This window comes from Salvelinus fontinalis, chromosome 23 (genome assembly GCF_029448725.1).
Source record: "Salvelinus fontinalis isolate EN_2023a chromosome 23, ASM2944872v1, whole genome shotgun sequence".
NCBI lineage: Eukaryota > Metazoa > Chordata > Actinopteri > Salmoniformes > Salmonidae > Salvelinus > Salvelinus fontinalis.
Window position 1 is genome coordinate 47,229,427 of NC_074687.1, and position 20,185 is coordinate 47,249,611.

General features: G+C 42.1%; 1 protein-coding gene across 1 annotated transcript in view; it reads right to left on the bottom strand.

Moving 5' to 3' along the window:
• Window positions 1-15,210, bottom strand: part of dnah7 (dynein, axonemal, heavy chain 7) — a 212,557-nt gene extending 197,347 nt beyond the window's left edge. Inside the window, exons 1-13 of the mRNA XM_055879049.1 lie at window positions 14,853-15,210; window positions 6,264-6,335; window positions 5,922-6,024; window positions 5,314-5,494; window positions 5,075-5,165; window positions 4,780-4,960; window positions 4,529-4,601; window positions 4,077-4,202; window positions 3,791-3,910; window positions 1,773-1,956; window positions 1,508-1,687; window positions 1,013-1,285; window positions 396-523 (exon numbers count right to left, since the gene is read on the bottom strand). Coding sequence (XP_055735024.1) covers window positions 396-523; window positions 1,013-1,285; window positions 1,508-1,687; window positions 1,773-1,956; window positions 3,791-3,910; window positions 4,077-4,202; window positions 4,529-4,601; window positions 4,780-4,960; window positions 5,075-5,165; window positions 5,314-5,494; window positions 5,922-6,024; window positions 6,264-6,335; window positions 14,853-14,864 — 1,724 coding nt within the window. The 5' untranslated portion in view covers window positions 14,865-15,210. The remainder of the gene's footprint in view (window positions 1-395; window positions 524-1,012; window positions 1,286-1,507; window positions 1,688-1,772; window positions 1,957-3,790; window positions 3,911-4,076; window positions 4,203-4,528; window positions 4,602-4,779; window positions 4,961-5,074; window positions 5,166-5,313; window positions 5,495-5,921; window positions 6,025-6,263; window positions 6,336-14,852) is intronic.
• Window positions 15,211-20,185: the final 4,975 nt, after the last annotated feature.

Here is a 20,185-nt window from a genome sequence, read left to right on the forward strand (position 1 = left end):
CTAGTTTATGAATGCTGTGTTGCACGTATAGCGCAACATTTTACGTGGCGTCGTGACGTCACGTACCTTCGTTATATAGGTATGAACGTCAGCTTTGGCATCGGTTTTTCACATCGGGCGTTAAACTAGACATTGGCCGATACCGATGATGGCATTTTTAGCTAATATCGTCCGATTCCGATATGTTCCCCGATATATCGTGCATCCCTAGTCAAAAGTGAGAAGTTTGATTGCAGAACGTATTTTTATGCCCAAGGTATTTCTTGAGGAGAACCTTCACTCTGACAGAGCACTTTCTGCAATGGTCTCAGGGATGATTTTTGTGAGTGCTTTGTTTAGGCCTAAAGTTCATTCTGAGAGAATGGGAATCTTCACAGGGTAGTAAAGTGACTCACTTCTTGTTCATTTCCTGGTGGTTTTCCAACATATGTGTGACCAGATGTTGCCGCAGTCCCTCGGCACGCTTCACCAGGGCACGGATCAGTTCGTGGCAGTGCACTTCAAACATACCCAGGCGCACCACCTGTTGTGCACAATATGGCAAGGAAGAGAAGACAATGGAAAATCTCTATTGCAAACCATGTTTGAATGACCAAAGCTTGTTAACAATGCTGCTTGAAACTAGTGTTGTAACTCTAAATCCTAGCAACACTTTATCAAGCTCAATACCAACAGTGGTTGCAATAGCCTATCACTGCTCTAAATGACTGCAGTGAAGCATATCCTCCAAACAAATCCAAACAGTCCATACCCTCAGGCACCCAGTATCTATTGAGTATATCCCCATTTCGTATATTTACCATTTTCCAGGCCTAAATGTCCTCAATAAAGATAAAATGTGTTTCACCTTCCTTAGTTGAATTTACTTTTGAATGTAGGCATACTTATTTTACGTAACTCTGTTAAAGAGGCTTATGGTGGGAAGGGTAGAGGCCAAAATGAGCAATTCAACTTCCATAGGGTATCTTTAAAATGGGCTAAAATGTAACATTGGTCTAAACTAGATCCATACCTTGCTGGAGCTGTACTGGATCTCATCTGCCAGCTGTTGGTAACGGGTGACCTCCATCATGATCTCCGGGAAGGAATGCTGCTCGCGGAGGAACTGCTCCACGTCATCCTGGGCCTGCTGGGACACCAGGGGAGCGTACTTGTCGTAGAGTCGCACATGGTCCAGAGGCCCGGCGCTCTCCTCCCAGATTACCCTCCTCACCTCCTCCTGCTGGGCCTGCATGATCTCCGGGAGGACGATGGGCTTGAGTGTGCTCCCGCTCTGGCAGCCCGGCTTGGGAAGAGTGTTGTAGGATGGAAGGTGGATGAGGTGATATGATGGGTGTTAAGTCTTATACTCGTGCCGTAAATTGTGAGGGTAAGACACACAAACACAGTAGGATGTCTACGTCTTCAATTCAAGCCAAAGAGATACACAGTGGCACTGTCATCCCAACACACAGACACACACACACACACACACACACACACACACACACACACATATATATATTACCCATTCTGAGTAGAGCTTGGTCTCCACGCGCGGCACCAAGCTGATGGATTTCAGCATGATGTCGTAGACGTTGAGAAGGATGACCTCAAAGTCTTTGAAGTCAGGCTCAAACTTGATGTCATTCTCATCCAGGATCAGACGCAGGACAAAGCCAGGGTGCTCATAGGCCCTCACCGAGTACTGGGAGATAGGACCCTAAAATCAAAATGACTGGCATACACTGAGTGTGTGTGTGTGTGTATGTGTGTGTGTGTATTGTAGTTACCGGGTCCTGGGAAATGAGGTGTGTGTAATCCTGGATGGACTCCAGTGCTAGACTCTGGAGCTGTGAGGCCATCAGGGCAGCCACACAGTTGAAGAAGGACTGCAGTTTGGCTGCGTTGGTGTTGCTGGGGACCAGCTTGCGTTTGTTCCCCTGGTAGTAAATGTGCTGAACTTCGGGAAACCACCTATTCAGAAGCACAAAGTTAGGTTATAGGATAGAAATGGAAGACAAGACACAGCCCGGCTAAGATGCTACTTTTCACTGACATGCCACCTCGGAAGCCTGCTACAGTTATTTTTAGGTGTTTGGTAGTATCAAGCACAGGAGGTTGGTGGGACCTTAATCGAGGAAGACGGGCTCATGGTAATGGTTGGCGCGGAATAAGTGGAATGGTATCAAATAACACATGGGGTGTTTCTCAATATGCATTCTACTGTGCTCCACACTCTCATGCGCCGAGTGTAATCTCCGACGATGTTCTCTTGAGTAAGTTCTTGTGAAGACGAGAGTGTGGAGAATGCATAAAACATTACATTTCAGAAGCACTCGCACTCCCCCTACTGTATTACCTCACGTTTCACCTCCCCATTCACTGAACCTTCTTCCAGCCAGGACAATGGCAACAATAGACGAAACAAAATATACACAAAGCAACCGTTTTACTTCATAACTATCAGCTAGCTATATGTGAATCATAAAAATCTATCTAGTCAGGTTGTTTAACAAGTAAAAATGAACAAAAAAATGAATATTATGCAAGATAGATGTCAATTCTTCGTGGCTTTCTGGCTAGCTATTTACTCATGACCTTGCGATCTACGGTACGTAGGCAGGTAAACATGCCAAAACTAACACAGCATGCATTTATTAACGTATCAAGATAAAATATTGTTGTCAGGCAACATATGACATGTGAATAGTCAGCATTTCATTATCGCTTCAGCTCATATAATGTCCACCATTGATTTCAAGAAATCATGCGTCATTTTTTACTTTGCTGCGTCATATTCATTTGCATACTTTCCGTTGAAGCTTGCATCGATGCATGTTTCAAAACATTTACAAACGAAGTACGCTTCTCGAATGCATGCTCCATTTCACATGCCTTGATTTTTACTCATACTCTGACCCTGCCATGGCCCCAATTTGCATGCTCAGAGCACAGTAGTATGCATTTTGAGAAACACCTATGGTTTCCATGTGTTTGATGCCATTCCATTTGCTCCGTTCCAGCCATTATAATGAGCCGTCCTCCCCTCAGTAGCCTCCACTGGTATCAAGTGTTGGATTATAGCTTGAAATATGCTTTTTCATGTTACCATATTAGAACTTATTTGATTGCTGCATAATGAATGTATATGTTGAGGTCAATGGAGGGATAACAACTAGGTGTATGGAAAGTTACTGAGTGAGGAAGGAGGAGTGCAGAGAGCTTACATTCTGTTAGAATATGTTATTGTTAAATCTCAAGGATCCTATAAGGAGAGGAAAATGGTAACCGTCTGGTTTCAGTAAAAGATAAGGTAGGACAGCCGTGAATTAAGAAGGAGTGAGGATTCGGGCCGAGGTCAGGTCAGATGAAGTGAGAAGGAACAGTCACCACTTAAGGTCTTGCCTAGCAACAGAGATGTATTGACTGTCTAGAGGTGCAAGGAGTGGACTCCGCCTAGGAGGATATAAATATATGTGCTTGTGTAAACATGTCTTTGTCTTTGCAGCCTTTTGACCCAGTGGGTGAATAAACATGGTTTGAGCTTTGACTACTTGTCTGCTAGTTTTTCACTCTGTTTGTCAGAACCTAACAAAAGTCCATGTGGAATCGCTTGCTAGTTAGCAGTGCACTTGTAGTATTCATCCTGCAAGTGACATCAATCCTCCTGAGACCTGAAGTAGTTGTTTCCTTTTTCAGCAAGGGACATGGCTTTTGTGAGGTGACAGGAAATGTAAGTGTAAAGTGTTAGTATGCAGGTCACTGGTTCTAGCCCAGTGGGAACCTACTCTATTACATGTACTCATACTTTTTGAGGAGGATGTCCTTGGCACACTCAATGTGTCTGGTGACTAGATGCTGGAAGATGGAGAGCTCCATGGACTCCTGCCTGTTCTGGAACTCCTCAACATCGATGAGACGCATCTTCCTACAAGGAGAACGCAGGGGGTGAGAGATTAAAGAAAAAGAGAGGCAGACATAGAGCAGAAAAGATGACAATACTGAATATAAAGGCTTGGGACAGTGAAAGAGAAGAAAAATATAGAAAGAAATAAGACTATGAGAATAGGATGGTAGGATAGAAGTGTACTCACTTGAAAGACACATGCCACAGGTCCAGCACTGATAGCATAGTGGGGTTGATGGAATGCAGCTTGTCTCTCATCCTCTTTTGGGCATAAAGGAATGATTTGTTCCATGGTTTAGGGACCACCTCCATTCTTAAGAGTGAAAATGATGTACAGCAAGGAAAAGAGGATAAGAAGAAGTTTAATATTTTTAAGAGGAATACAATTTGACCAAAAAAGCATAATTAGAACATTTCAACCAACATGGTCTTCGTCAAGTAACTGAAGACCACGACGGTCAAAATGTTGCTTTATTAAACAACCAAGTTCGGGAGCAACAAAACACTCAGGAGACATTCCTTTTTTTCTATAGGCAATTAATCTGAGCCCATGTGGTTTCTTGTCCATGTAATAGGACCAAGTGTGTTTCAAAGTACTGCACACATTGTCACATTCTCTCTCCATTTTATGGGACTTACTCAACTCTGTGAGGAGGAACATCTTTGACCTTGTCTTCATCGTTTTCCCTCGGGTCCCGAAGTACGAAATCCACTGCAAACAGCAGCAACAAAACAACATGACTAATTAAAAAGCAAGACTGTGCAGCAAAAGGCTAATAATAGATATGCACATTTTAGAACAGAACCTAGAGAAAAATCTGAGTCTACAGACAGATATGCCTTAATGATAATTATAAAGAACAAAGATGGATTTGTGTTGGGTTAGGTACCGATGGCTTTCTTCACACTGAGCAGGTAGTCCTCCTTCATCTCGTCTGATAGCAGCTCTATGGTCCTAGTCAGCCTCTTCAGGTGAGTGGGCACCAGGTCCAGAACATTCTCCAGCCAAGAGTCCTCCATGGCTGCCACATGCTCTGTGTCGATCCCATTGCGGATGTAATAGTAATATCTCTGACAAGGTGGACATAAAAAGATAAGACACATTAAAGAGCTAATCCACAGTTGCTACATTCATTTTTGGACCTATTAATTAACAATATACCCCAAAATGTCACCTTCCCTTACCAGGATATCCTTCTCTGTAGCTGTGGGGGACCCACAGGTAGGGGGCTGACTGTCCTCCACAATGGTTTTGCCACTGGCAGACTCATGCTGCCTGAAACACGGGGTAATTTGGTGAAAGGAGAATGTTGTATTTCAGTGAAAAGTGCTACCGAACGTCAGGTGAGTCGGTGTGTGGATGCTTGGATGGATGGAGATGAATAGGCAATGTATGGATTGATTGATTATTTGATTGGACTCACAGGATTATGCCGACCAGGGCACTGCGGAACTGCTCCCGGTCTTTTTTGGGCTGAGTGTGGCTACTGCTGCGATGTTTGGAGGACTCTGATGACAGGCCAGCCTCTCTGCTCTGGGAGTCCTCCAGGCCTCTGCTCAGGCTCTGGTAACGCCTGGTCCCCGACCCTCCACCCAGCACATCTCCTACAGTGGAAACACGTCATTATAGGTCACATAAGACACTTATAGGGGGATTATAAAGCATAGTATTGCCTTCTCCACACAGTTACAGTGGATGGACTTTATCATATAGGTCACAAAGAAACATATGGGGCATTGGGGTGATGGGAATATATTCCACGCAGTTACAGTATGTGAGGCTAAGAAAAAAACATGGTGAGGGAAGTCAATTATAAAATCCATCATTTTTTTACCACTCAATTTACAGTTTGTGGAGGGTGTGTATGTTCAAAAAGTATTGTTCTTATTGTACGGAGCTATGTCTACTCATTGATTGCAACATACAATATGCTCTTCTCCATTAGAGTCACCTTTGGTTAATTATGTTTTGAAAACTATAACGAAGTTGAAACTATGTCCAATTTGCTACATCAGTGAGAACATAACTTACTGGACAGTCTAACTGCCGCCCCAAAGCCATGGGACTCTCCTCTGACTGGCGGCTGCAGGACAAAGGCAGGAGCTGTCTCCTGCCACTGGGGTTTGGAGCGGATCTTTGAAGACAGATATAATTGAATAGTTCAGTGCAAAACGAGAGAGTACGGGACTAATAAATTAAAATAATTGGAAATGTAACAATTAGATGGTTAGTTATTTGAGTTACACCACCCACACTTTCTATGAAGCAAAGCCAAGACATTATGCTTAGTCTATATTGGACAAACTTGTCTGTTACATAGGCTTACTGGTTAGCAATTGCCAAAGCCTGGGAGACTGATGTTAGGCAGCGTACCTGTGGAAGTTGTGGTAGGAGGCGGTTTGGACTGTCAGGGATCTTGGTCAGCTTCTTATTATGCAAAGACTTCTGTGAAGAGAACGTTGAACATTGTCATTCGGACCTAGGTGGCTAGCTGGACATGACAAATGTCACTGAGTAACAATCGGAAATGATTCAGATCCCCTGACCTTTTCCACATTTTGTTACATCCTTTTTCTAAAATTGATTAAATTAAATGTTCCCCATCATCAATCTATACACAATACCCCATAATGACAAAGTGAAAACAGGTTCTTCAACATTTTTGCAAATGTATTAAAAATAAGAAACTATAGTTTTGGCAAGTCGGTTAGGACATCTACTTTGTGCATGACACAAGTATTTTTTCCAACAATTATTTACAAATTATTTAATTGTATCACAATTCCAGTGGGTCAGAAGTTTACATACACTAAGTTGACTGTGCCTTTAAACAGCTTGGAAAATTCCTGAAAATGATGTCATGGCTTTAGAAGCTTCTGATAGGCTAATTGACATAATTTGAGTCAATTGGAGGTGTACCTGTGGATGTATTTCACGGCCTACCTTCAAACTCAGTGCCTCTTTGCTTGACATTATGGGATTTTTTTATTCTCTACATTGTAGAATAATAGTGAAGACATCAAAACTACGAAATAACACATATGGAATCATGTAGTAACCAAAAAAGCTTTGCACACTCTTGGCAATCTCTCAACCAGCTTCATGAGGTAGTCACCTAGAATGCATTTCAATTAACAGGTGTGCACAGTTAAGTTAATTTGTGGAATTTCTTTCCTTCTTAATGCATTTGAGCCAATCAGTTGTGTTGTTTTACCAAATAACCCTATTTGGTAAAAGACCAAGTCCAAATTACGGCAAGAACAGTTCAAATAAGCAAAGAGAAATGACAGTCCATCACCACTTTAAGAAATTTAAGGTCAGTCAATCCAGAAAATGTCAAGAACTTTGAATGTTTCTTGAAGTGCAGTGACAAAAGCCATCAAGCGCTATGATGAAACTGGCGCTCATGAGGACCGCCACAGGAAAGGAAGACCCAGAGTTACCTCTGCTGCAGAGGATAAGTTCATTAGAGTTACCAGATTCAGAAATTGCAGCCAAAATAAATGCTTCACAGAGTTCAAGTAACAGATACATCTCAACATCAACTGTTCAGAGGAGACGGCGTGAATCAGGCCTTCATGCTCGAATTGCTGCAAAGAAACCACTACGAAAGGACACCAATAAGAAGAAGAGACTTGCTTGGGCCAAGAAACACGAGTAATGGACTTTAGACAGGTGAAAATTTGTCCAATTTGAGATTTTTGGTTCCAACCGCAGTGTCTTTTTGAGATGCAGAGTAGGTGAATGGATGATCTCCGCAGGACCACTCAATTGGATCCCACCGTGAAGAATGGAGGAGAAGGTGTGGGGGTGCTTTGCTGGTGACGCTGTCAGTGATATATTTAGTATTCAAGGCACACCTAACCAGCATGGCTACCGCAGCATTCTGCAGCGATACGCCATCCCATCTGGGTTGCGCTTAGTGGGACTATCATTTGTTTTTCAACAGGACAATGACCCAACCAACCTCCAGGCTGTGTAAGGGCTATTTGACCAAGAAGGAGAGTGTTGGAGTGCTACATCAGATGACCTGGTATACACAATCACCCGACCTCAAACCAATTGAGATGGTTTGGGATGAGTTGGACCGCAGAGTAAAGGAAAAGCAGCCAACAAGTGCTCAGCATATTATGTGGGAACTCCTTCAAGACTGTTGGAAAAGCATTCCAGGTGAAGCTGGTTGAGAGAATGCCAAGAGTGTGCAAAGCTGTCATCAAGGCAACGGGTGGCTACTTTGAAGAATTGTCACTTTTTTGGTTACTACATGATTCCATATGTGTTATTTGTGTCTTCACTATTATTCTAAAATGTATTAAATAGTAGAAATATAGAAAAACCCTGGATGTGTCCAAACTTTTGACTGGTACTGTGTGTGTGTATATATACTATATACACTGCTCAAAAAAATGATGGGAACACTTAAACAACACAATGTAACTCCAAGTCAATCACACTTCTGTGAAATCAAACTGTCCACTTAGGAGGCAACACTGATTGAAAATAAATTTCACATGCTGTTGTGCAAATGGAATAGACAAAAGGTGGAAATTATAGGCAATTAGCAAGACACCCCCAAAAAAGGAGTGATTCTGCAGGTGGTGACCACAGACCACTTCTCAGTTCCTATGCTTCCTGGCTGATGTTTTGGTCACTTTTGAATGCTGGCGGTGCTCTCACTCTAGTGGTAGCATGAGACGGAGTCTACAACCCACACAAGTGGCTCAGGTAGTGCAGTTCATCCAGGATGGCACATCAATGCGAGCTGTGGCAAAAAGGTTTGCTGTGTCTGTCAGCGTAGTGTCCAGAGCATGGAGGCGCTACCAGGAGACAGGCCAGTACATCAGGAGACGTGGAGGAGGCCGTAGGAGGGCAACAACCCAGCAGCAAGACCGCTACCTCCGCCTTTGTGCAAGGAGGTGCACTGCCAGAGCCCTGCAAAATGACCTCCAGCAGGCCACAAATGTGCATGTGTCAGCATATGGTCTCACAAGGGGTCTGAGGATCTCATCTCGGTACCTAATGGCAGTCAGGCTACCTCTGGCGAGCACATGGAGGGCTGTGCGGCCCCACAAAGAAATGCCACCCCACACCATGACTGACCCATCGCCAAACCGGTCATGCTGGAGGATGTTGCAGGCAGCAGAACGTTCTCCACGGCGTCTCCAGACTCTGTCACGTCTGTCACATGTGCTCATGTGCTCAGTGTGAACCTGCTTTCATCTGTGAAGAGCACAGGGCGCCAGTGGCGAATTTGCCAATCTTGGTGTTCTCTGGCAAATGCCAAACGTCCTGCACGGTGTTGGGCTGTAAGCACAACCCCCACCTGTGGACGTCGGGCCCTCATACCACCCTCATGGAGTCTGTTTCTGACCGTTTGAGCAGACACATGCACATTTGTGGCCTGCTGGAGGTCATTTTGCAGGGCTCTGGCAGTGCACCTCCTTGCACAAAGGCGGAGGTAGCGGTCCTGCTGCTGGGTTGTTGCCCTCCTACGGCCTCCTCCACGTCTCCTGATGTACTGGCCTGTCTCCTGGTAGCGCCTCCATGCTCTGGACACTACGCTGACAGACACAGCAAACCTTTTTGCCACAGCTCGCATTGATGTGCCATCCTGGATGAACTGCACTACCTGAGCCACTTGTGTGGGTTGTAGACTCCGTCTCATGCTACCACTAGAGTGAGAGCACCGCCAGCATTCAAAAGTGACCAAAACATCAGCCAGGAAGCATAGGAACTGAGAAGTGGTCTGTGGTCACCACCTGCAGAATCACTCCTTTTTTGGGGGTGTCTTGCTAATTGCCTATAATTTCCACCTTTTGTCTATTCCATTTGCACAACAGCATGTGAAATATATTGTCAATCATTGTTGCTTCCTAAGTGGACAGTTTGATTTCACAGAAGTGTGATTGACTTGGAGTTACATTGTGTTGTTTAAGTGTTCCCTTTATTTTTTTGAGCAGTGTATAAAGTAGTGATGGATAGATATATATATATATATATATATATATATATATATATATATAAGATTATACTTTATTAATCGATTTATTAAATGTATTTATTAAAGATTATACTTTATTAATTGAAAATCAAAAGAAATGCAGAAAAAAATAAGTACACCATTAGTTTCAATAGCTGGTGTTGCCCCCTTTGGCTGAAATAACTTATTGTAGCCGTTTCTAGTAACTGTATCAGTCTTTTACATCGACTGGGAGGCCTTTTTGCCCATTCTTCTTTACAGTACTGATTCAATTGTGTCATGTTCGAGGGCTTTCTTGCATACACGGCCCGCTTCAAGTCCACCCACAGCATTTTGACAGGAATGAGATCTGGGCTTTGACTCGGCCATTCCACAACCCCACATTTCTTCTTTTTGAGACATTCTGTTTTAGCTTTGCTTGTGTTTTGGATCATTGTCCTGTTGCAAGATCCACGTCCGGTTCAGCTTCAGCTTTTTGACAGATGGCCTCACATTCTCCTCAATAATTCTCTGGTACAATATTGAATTCATGGTTGACTCAATGATGGCAAGTTGGCCAGGCCCTGAGGCAGCAAAGCAGCCCCAAACCATAATGCCACCGCCTCCACACTTTACTGTTGGTATGAGGTTCTTCTGTTCAAAGGCAGTGTTTTGTTTTCGCCTGTCCAGATCACATTGTTCCAGTAGTTTGGTCTTTACCCAGATGTTGTCTGGAGATGTCAGTTGTGTCTTGATATTCTTTCTTGAGACCAGAGGCTTCTTCCTGCCTGACCTCGCATGTAGGCCAAGTTTGTCCAGTCTCTTTCTGACAGTTGACTAATGCACTTCGACATTGATTGTGGCAAGAGAGGCCTGTAGATCCCTTGATGTTACCCTGGGGTTCTTTAAGACTTCTATGAGCATCTTTCGGTCAGCTATTAGGCTGAATTTGGTGGGACGACCTGTCCTAGGTAGATTGCCAGTGGTCTGAAATTTTCTCCATTTGCAGATGATCTATCGGACAGTGGAATGATGTACTTCGAAATGCTTGGCAATATATTTGTAATTCCTCCCGACTCATGGGCATCAATAATATTTATTCTAAGGGCCTTGGATAGCTATTTTGATAGTGGCATGATGTGTTATCACACACCCAAATGGTTAAAACCAACCAGACCAAGTTACTCTCTAATGATTTTCTAATCATTAGCACCTGTTTTGGTACACCTGATTCTAATTTTAACCATTTTATGTGATGGTAAAGGTAGGGGTGTACTAACTTTCTGCACATAAGGAAATTGCATTTTTGTTTATTTTAATTGCATAACATTTTCAACATTTTTTGTTGTTGTTGTGATTTGTTAAATTGGGTTACATTTATCGATGAATGTCGATGGAATTTAGCTCAAATATCCATGTGTCCAAATATGTAAAAAAAAATATATATAATAATAATACTTTCCAGGGGGTGTATTTACTTTTTTTAATGACTGTATATCCATTGATTGCTGAAGAATGTAAATACAGCCTAGGTACCAAGGTACTGTATAGGGTACATAACAATATTATGCAAATGTTTATGTTTTTGTTGTAATTTCAATCTTTGTAAACAAATAATGTAGCTTCAAAATGCATTTTAAGCCACAGTCTGTCCTGCTGTTCCTTAGCTGAATAATGGACAAAAGGAGCCTAACATTACTCCTTATAGTCCAAGGACCTTACATGTTCTGTTTAGAGGCTAATTGGCTATGGCTGCCAAACAGCCAAATACTAAACTCAGCAAAAAAAGAAACGTGCCTTTTTCAGGACCCTGTCTTTCAAAGATAATTCGTAAAAATCCAAATAACTTCACAGATATTCATTGTAAAGGGTTTAACCACTGTTTCCCATGCTTGTTCAATGAACCATAAACAATTAATGAACAGGCACCTGTGGAACGGTCGTTAAGACACTGTCAGCTTCCAGACGGTAGGCAATTACGGTCACAGTTATGAAAACTTAGGACACTAAAAATACCTTTCTACTGACTCTGAAAAACACCAAATGAAAGATGCCCAGGGTCCCTGCTCAACTGCGTGAACGTGCCTTAGGCATGCTGCAAGGAGGCATGAGGACTGCAGATGTGGCCAGGGCAATAAATTGCAATGTCCGTACTGTGAGACGCCTAAGACAGCGCTACAGGGAGACAGGACGGACAGCTGATCGTCCTCGCAGGGGCAAACCACGTGTAACAACACCTGCACAGGATTAGTTCATCCAAACATAACACCTGCGGGACAGGTACATGAGATCAACAACAACTGCCCGAGTTACACCAGGAATGCACAATCCCTCCATCAGTGCTCAGACTGTCCGCAATGTACTCTGGAGTGGGATGGATTTGGAGGTGGAGGGTCCGTCATGGTCTGGGGCGGTGTGTCACAGCATCATTGGATTGAGCTTGTTGTCATTGCAGGCAATCTCAACGATGTGCGTTACAGGGAAGACATCCTCCTCTCTCATGTGGTACCCTTCCTGCAGGCTCATCCTGACATGACCCTCCAGCATGACAATGCCACCAGCCATACTGCTCATTCTCTGCGTGATTTCCTGCAAGACAGGAATGTCAGTGTTCTGCCTTGGCCAGCGAAGAGCCCGGATCTCAATCCTATTGAGCACGTCGGGGACCTGTTGGATCGGAGGGTGAGGGCTAGGGCCATTCCCCCCAGAAATGTCTGGGAACTTGCAGGTGCCTTGGTGGAGGAGTGGGGGTAACATCTCACAGCAAGAACTGGCAAATCTGGTGCAGTCCATGAGGACGAGATGCACTGCAGTACTTAATGCAGCTGGTGGCCACACCAGATACTAACTGTTACTTTTGATTTTGACCCCCCCTTTGTTCAGGAACACATTATTCAATTTCTGTTAGCCACATGTCTGTGGAACTTGTTCAGTTTATGTCTCAGTTGTTGAATCTTGTTATGTTCAGACAAATATTTACACATGTTAAGTTTGCTGAAAATAAACACAGTTGACAGTGAGAGGTCGTTTCATTTTTGCTGAGTTTGCATCTAAAAATGAATCGAAAATTGCGGTACGGTTCTAAAAACATAAAGGCCTTTACTTTGATATCAAATCAAAATAATTTCACAAAGCAAAATATACACTTACTGTACACTGTTTTAACTGTTTTAACACAGTTGCCGCTGACAGTATTTTTCAGTGACAACAGGCCTTCTGTTTACACACAGCTGTTCAGAGTTGCAGATATATCATTAGCATAGGTAGTCGACTCTGAAATATGGCCGTGGAAACCCTAACGTAAACTCACCCCATTCCGTACAAATGTGCGTAACCGCGACATTCAAACGAGGCTACAAAGAAAACTAATGGAACTGTAGCGACTGTGTTGACTTCAAAATCGGGGGTGTGAACTAGGTGTCTATTCAAGCGTTGATCGACATGGTAATGGCTCTATAGTATTGGAGAAAAGTTGAAAAAACTGACCCTCCGTTATATCTTGACGTGTCATGTCGTAACGTACAGCACGCATAAAGCAACTATTTCTGTCTTACAATCTCTCTCCACCAGGTGTAGCACTTCTCTCATCGTTTAAAAACAAAAAATGGACAGTGACGGGGGTAAGGGGGGATACCTAGTCATTTTTTGCGTCATCATTGCATGCGATCATCATTCTCAAAGCCGCTGTTTACTTCTAAGATCACTTTAGCACCGCCCTAAAAACCTGATTCAAATTCGACACAAACCTTCAAATAGGTATGTAATGACACATTATATAAACTCTTTATAGTGTTTTATTTACATTTTAGAGGCGATAAGTTGGACAGATCGAGTGAAAAAAGCAATTTTCCCCCACGACATATGTCCTTCTCACTATCACGTATTAGTTTTGCTTCCCCACCCGCCATTTTTAAAAAGACCCGACGGGGCTCATTGCCTGCTTGAATTATGCAGAAACGGGCAGTGTTTAGGTCATGTAATTGATTCTGTTGGAAAGGGGAGAAATTGTGCTTTACAAAGGTATTGACATTACAGTTGATCTGGAAGTATTATGTTTTTGGAGGGCTAAAATAAGGGCAATTGTATGGACCAATTGTACAGACCAAGGCGATGTACGAGTTTACGTTAATCCTATAAAGGTACATTTGACCTTTTTTTTCAAAAACTATTTCTCGCTGATATGAAAGATACGTTCCGACCTTATATTTCCAAAACAGTACCGCAAGTGATGCATGTTAATTTTCAGGGCAAGTGTTGGCGCACTTAACAAAACTCCCCCCGCCAGAAGACGTCAATTGTTTTCAGGATTCAATTTCAACCACAGGATTATGTCATCATGGTAACCAAATTTTAACATAGACAAACCTTGTATAAAATATGTTTAATTTGTACCTTTAAGACAACGTCAGATCCTCAACGTTATGTACACTATCAGAAAAAAATTAACAATAGGCTGAGAGGCACCTCTTACTGGAGAATGTGTCTATCTAAAGCTACCTTTTGGTCTTCCATCCATGGTTTTAACCAAGCCCAGCCCTGTTTAGCTTTGATATTTTCCAATGAATATTACCAATGTGAGAATGATTGTTGAGTCATGCCAAAGAGTAGGTTTAACAGAGCAGCAAATTAATAATGCTATTTACAAAGTCAAAAGCTATTGTTTCAATTTAACACAGGATTCAACCGCAAAAAAAAAAAAAAAAAAACGGCCTCGTGGTTTCAAGCACTGGTTGATTTCAAATGTAAAGATATTTAGTAAAATTGAATTATGTTTGGTTGTCAACACAAACAAATATCAACATTTGAAGGAGTTTGATGTGTCTTCTACTTGGACTGTTACATCTGTGTCACTGACTTTGTCTGGCTTTAAGTCCAGTTTGTCTATAAATGTATAATTGATATGTTGGATTTCCGTCTCAACCAACTTTTTCCGTTCAGGTTCCATCTCAACCAACTTTAGTAACTTAGCTAACATTATGTGGGTCATGTTAGAGCAAACTCACCTGAGTTTCCATGTTGAAGAATGTAAAGAAATTATGTTATCCTCTACATACTAGTGATTGCCGTATTTAAACAAATTTAACTTTGTAACCGTTTCAAGAACTGGTCGAAGTCAGCTAACGTTAGTTAGAGGAGGTAACGTAGCAACGTTAGCAGCACATAAAATAATGTCACCACAACTTTCGCAAAACGCTACAACTAAGAAACCTGCATGTTCCTTCTTTGCAAAGCTTGCTAATAACTTCTTCTTTTTTTTTTTACAAGTATCTAGCAATTGTTTGCCCATCAAATGTGGCGTTATCTGGTTTCTTTCATAGCTAAAATCAGCCAAGTAAATATATTTCTCGACAGCGAGCTGTTGCCACTTGCCATTTTGGTTGCTAAGGAAGCGACGCGACATGCCTCCTCCTCTCAACCACGCCTATTGCTGTACATGAGGCTTCAGGGCAATTCCATAATGACGGAATTACGCGAGACTCAGATTTTTCCCTTTAAAATGTATGTCAAACATAAACGAAGGATTGCTTAATTTAAACAACCCATACAACTCTATGCACAATGACTACTTTTAACAATTTCCGCCAAATCGCATTTGCTTGAAGAACAGTGTAGACTGCCAGCCCATTCCTTTTAAACCAATGAGGGCGATTGTAATGTTGCCATTACAGGACGCAACTTGCATTCAATTTTAGTTGCTTCTTGATTGCTTAATGAAACACCTCCTTCCTTGCAACTAATAAGTAACTATTATATATATATATTGTTTGCCTTCACCTCCCTTATCTCACCTCACTTGCTCATATTGTATATAGACTTATTTTTCACTGTATTATTGACTGTATGTTTGTTTTACTCCATGTGTAACTATGTGTTGTTGTATGTGTCGAACTGCTTTGCTTTATCTTGGCCAGGTCGCAATTGTAAATGAGAACCTGTTCTCAATTTGCCTACCTGGTTAAATAAAGGTGAAATAAAAATAAATAAATAAAAACTCATCTGCAACTACGTTGCATCCATTTGAAACTTTTCAACTTTGTGAAACTAGTTGCAGCAACAGCCAATAAAAACAAGATGTATGCAAATTTGTGTACATGGTTTATCAGTCAATACATGTAATTTCGAAGAGAACACAAATCTCTGTTACAATAACCAAACGGTTGGATAAACAAATAATTTGTGAAACCACGACGTAATGCAACCAATGAGTTGGGGTGAGTTTGGAATTCTCAAACATGCAGCTTCAATGTAATTGCCAGGTTGCATGCCATTTTCATGGCGTTTAAGTTGCTTCATGTAACCGCAACGTTGCTTGAGAGGATGCCACCAACTAAAACTGCGTTAAAGTTGCTTTGTGTAACATTAGCCTGAGTGCTTCTAGTGCAGGCTCTCCAACCCTATTCTTGGAGAGCTAACAATAGACTCCTTTCTGTGTTTACAAACAGTACCGCAAGAGAGCGATGCGCTCAAGTTGTTCGCAGAACAAGGGGGAGTTCTTTTAGAACGCCAGCAAAAAAAGTATCCATTTATCTTAATACGTTTGCGGGTCTATGGCGCTTTACTTGAGCCGGAGCATCCAGGAGCGATATGTATGTGGCCAATTTTACGCCATATGTATTACATTTAAAATAAAATAAATTGTGAACATTAAATATAAAGTTGAAAATGTAAACATGATATTTTCGAGGAAGGGGGAAATAATGGATGTTTAAGTCAAAAAACCAAACAATTGAAAGCAAAATGTCTAGAATGGTAAACAAAAACAATGATATAATAAAGCAAAACCCCAAAACTTGCAAGCAATTAATTTTATGCAAAAATCCTTTTCAGTTCAACTTTCCCAAAAATCAGTTATATTGAATCCATTTGCCTACGCTCTTGCCTGCATTTACTACCTTTTGGTTACGCTACTCATACCTTTGCTTTTTTTCAGCGAAGGGTGGGGTTTAGAAAGAGGCGTAGACAATGAGTCTCCATTGATCGACTAGTTTGAGTGACGGTTCATCTTAACCCAATCAATGAACATGATAGAGTGGATTTTTTTTCTATTGGCTACTTAAACAGATGATCGGACATCAGTGCGTGTGAGAGAGATATTACAAACTTGTTCTGTGCTGTGAAGGTAAAGGAAAAGAATTGTCCAACCTTAGTTTTCAAAACCTCCCACAAAGACTCTCCCCACGTCAAGCCCATTTAACTCCTGAGATTCAACTTCTCAAAGCCATGAGATTCAACATCTCAAAGCCATGAGCGGGTATGTGGATGTGATGTTTAGCATCCTTCTAAGGCTGTTCTGAAGACTCTGGCTGTAGTGTCTATTTATTTTCTCATTTTGAGTGTTAACCTGGGTGTCCCCTTTAGCCTTGTCTACAAGGCTTGCTGCCACCAAATACGCCTTTGTTCAGGTATGTTCAAAAAACGTTTTTTCTGAGGGCTCTTTGTTGTTTTTTTTACGTCTGATGCATAGGATGTTAATGTACTATACATTCCACCCACTCTTTTGCTAGTTTAATCCCTCCAGTCATTTCTAAACCAAAGCTACATTTTTGCATGTTGTACAGCCCAACTTTGAATTCTGCATGACAAGCCAGGGATTATACGTTTGCTTGTTCTTGAACTGCAAATTGCACCTGCTCCGAGCACTTCGTCGGTGGAGGCACTGCCCCCCTCCACCCCAGCTCCCTGTCTCCCTCTCCCGCTGAGTCTGACTTGCTAGTGGAGGTGCCGGTGGTGATGCTGAACTGGCGGGATTAGCATCGCCATCAGGAACAGTTTGCCCCTCACTCGTCTCCTCCGGCACTAACAGTTCTCTGGCTCGTTATGGGTTCGATTCACCATCTATCTCTGGATTTTTGGATTTGAAAAATGTCAAACTCGATTGTCTTTTCTTATCAATGTAATTATTTGGCTTATCAATGTAATTATTTGGCTTTCCCGACGACTCAAATTCAGTAGGGAGACGACTAGGCTATGTGGCTTGATTACGTCGGGACCACCTATTCACTAGCTGACCACCACTGCCAAGTACTATGTAAAGATCAGTTACTTACCCCACTGACACTCCCCATATGTACAAATAAGAGAGCAGGTCTGGAATCAGTGTGGCAGGATAGGATGATTACATAGAAGGATCACTGCGCTTTTACATGATGGTCTTTCTGGTGGGTGGGAGAAATAACGAGGAAGTAACTTCATTTAATGCTGGTCGCTATTATTAGAATGTCTACAGTGTCTACAGTGCGAACAGCGAAATAATTAATAAATCATGTTGCGAGAGGTACCGAATCTGGGCAAATAGGTGCAGGAACAAACAAAGTCAAATTTGAGAGGTACGGCTCAAATTAAGCACTGAGTACGTTACTTAACTATATAGTTTAGTTGGCAGGCTTAAATATAGTTTAGTTGGCAGGCTTAAGTTGGCTGACTAGCTAGCCAAATGGAGTGAATCTCAAGACAATATCATGCCTGTAACTAGTCACTGCCAGCCTGTAGCTAGCCAAAGCCAGCTTTAGGGTTAACGGTCTATGTTTTTATTAAACCAAGTCTCGTCGAAATAGGCCATTGTGGTTTTAGTCCCATCACGTATGTCTCCAGTTAGCTAGCTAGGTAACGTTACATGCATCCACCATGACAAAACACTCTTACATCATGATATTTAAATCACATTTTGCCCTTTATGGACAGCTACTTGGTTTACCGAAAGCATACATTCAAACTAGTCATACATATCTGATTGTATCTGAATTACCCAAAGCAAAATGTTCTGAACTAGCTGGTGGCATAATTTTGGGTGAGCTGTAACTTCTCAAGGCATACGGTACCAATCAGTAGTTTGGACACACCTACTCATTCAAGGTTCTTCTTTATTTCTACTATTTTCTACATTGTAGAATAATAGTTTAGAAATCAAAACGATGAAATAACACAAAAGGTCTCATGTAGTAACCAGAAAAGTGTTAAACAAATCAAAATATATTTGAGATTCTTCTAAGTAGCCACCCTTTGCCTTGATGACAGCTTTGCACACTCTTGGCATTCTCTCAACCAGCTTCACCTGGAATGCTTTTCCAACAGTCTTGAAGGAGTTCCCACATAATATGCTGAGCACTTGTTGGCTGCTTTTCCTTTACTCTGCGGTCCAACTCATCCCAAACCATCTCAATTGGTTTGAGGTCGGGTGATTGTGTAGACCAGGTCATCTGATGCAGCACTCCAACACTCTCCTTCTTGGTCAAATAGCCCTTACACAGCCTGGAGGTTGGTTGGGTCATTGTCCTGTTGAAAAACAAATGATAGTCCCACTAAGCGCAAACCAGATGGGATGGCGTATCGCTGCAGCATGCTGTGGTAGCCATGCTGGTTAATTGTGTCTTGAATTCTAAATAGATCACTGACAGTGTCACTGGCAAAGCACCCCCACACCATCACGCTTCACGGTGGGAACCACACATGCAAAGCTCATCCGTTCAACTCTGCGTCTCACAAAGACACTGCGGTTGGAACCAAAAATCTCAAATTTGGACTCTTCAGACCAAAGCACAGATTTCCACTGGTCTAATGTCCATTGCTCGTGTTTCTTGGCCCAAGCAAGTCTCTTCTTATTATTGGTGTCCTTTAGTAGTGGTTTCTTTGCAGCAATTCAACCATGAAGGCCTGATTCACGCAGTCTCCTCTGAACAGTTAATGTTGAGATGTGTCCGTTACTTGAACTCTGTGAAGCATTTATTTTGGCTGTAATTTCTGAGGCTGGCAACGCTAATGAACTTATCCTCTGCAGCAGAGGTAACTCTGGGTCTTTTTTTCTGTGGCGGTCCTCATGAGAGCCAGTTTCATCATAGCGCTTGCTGGTCTTTGCGACTGCATTTCACCTGGTTAATATTGCCTGCTAACCTGGATTTCTTTTAGCTAAATATGCAGGTTTAAAAATATATACTTCTGTGTATTGATTTTAAGAAAGGCATTGTTAGGTACACATTGGAGCAACGATACGCACCGCATCGATTATATGCAACTCAGGACACTAGATACACTAGTAATATCATCAACCATGTGTAGTTAACTAGTGATTATGATTGATTGATTGTTTTTTATAAGATAAGTTTAATGCTAGCTAGCAACTTACCTTGGCTTACTGCATTCGCGTAACAGGCAGTCTCCTCGTGGAGTGCAATGAGAGGCAGGTGGTTAGAGCGTTGGACTAGTTAACTGTATAGTTGCAAGATTGAATCCCCCGAGCTGACAAGGTGAACATCTGTCATTCTGCCCCTGAACGAGGCAGTTAACCCACCGTTCCAAGGCCGTCATTGAAAATAAGAATGTGTTCTTAACTGACTTGCCT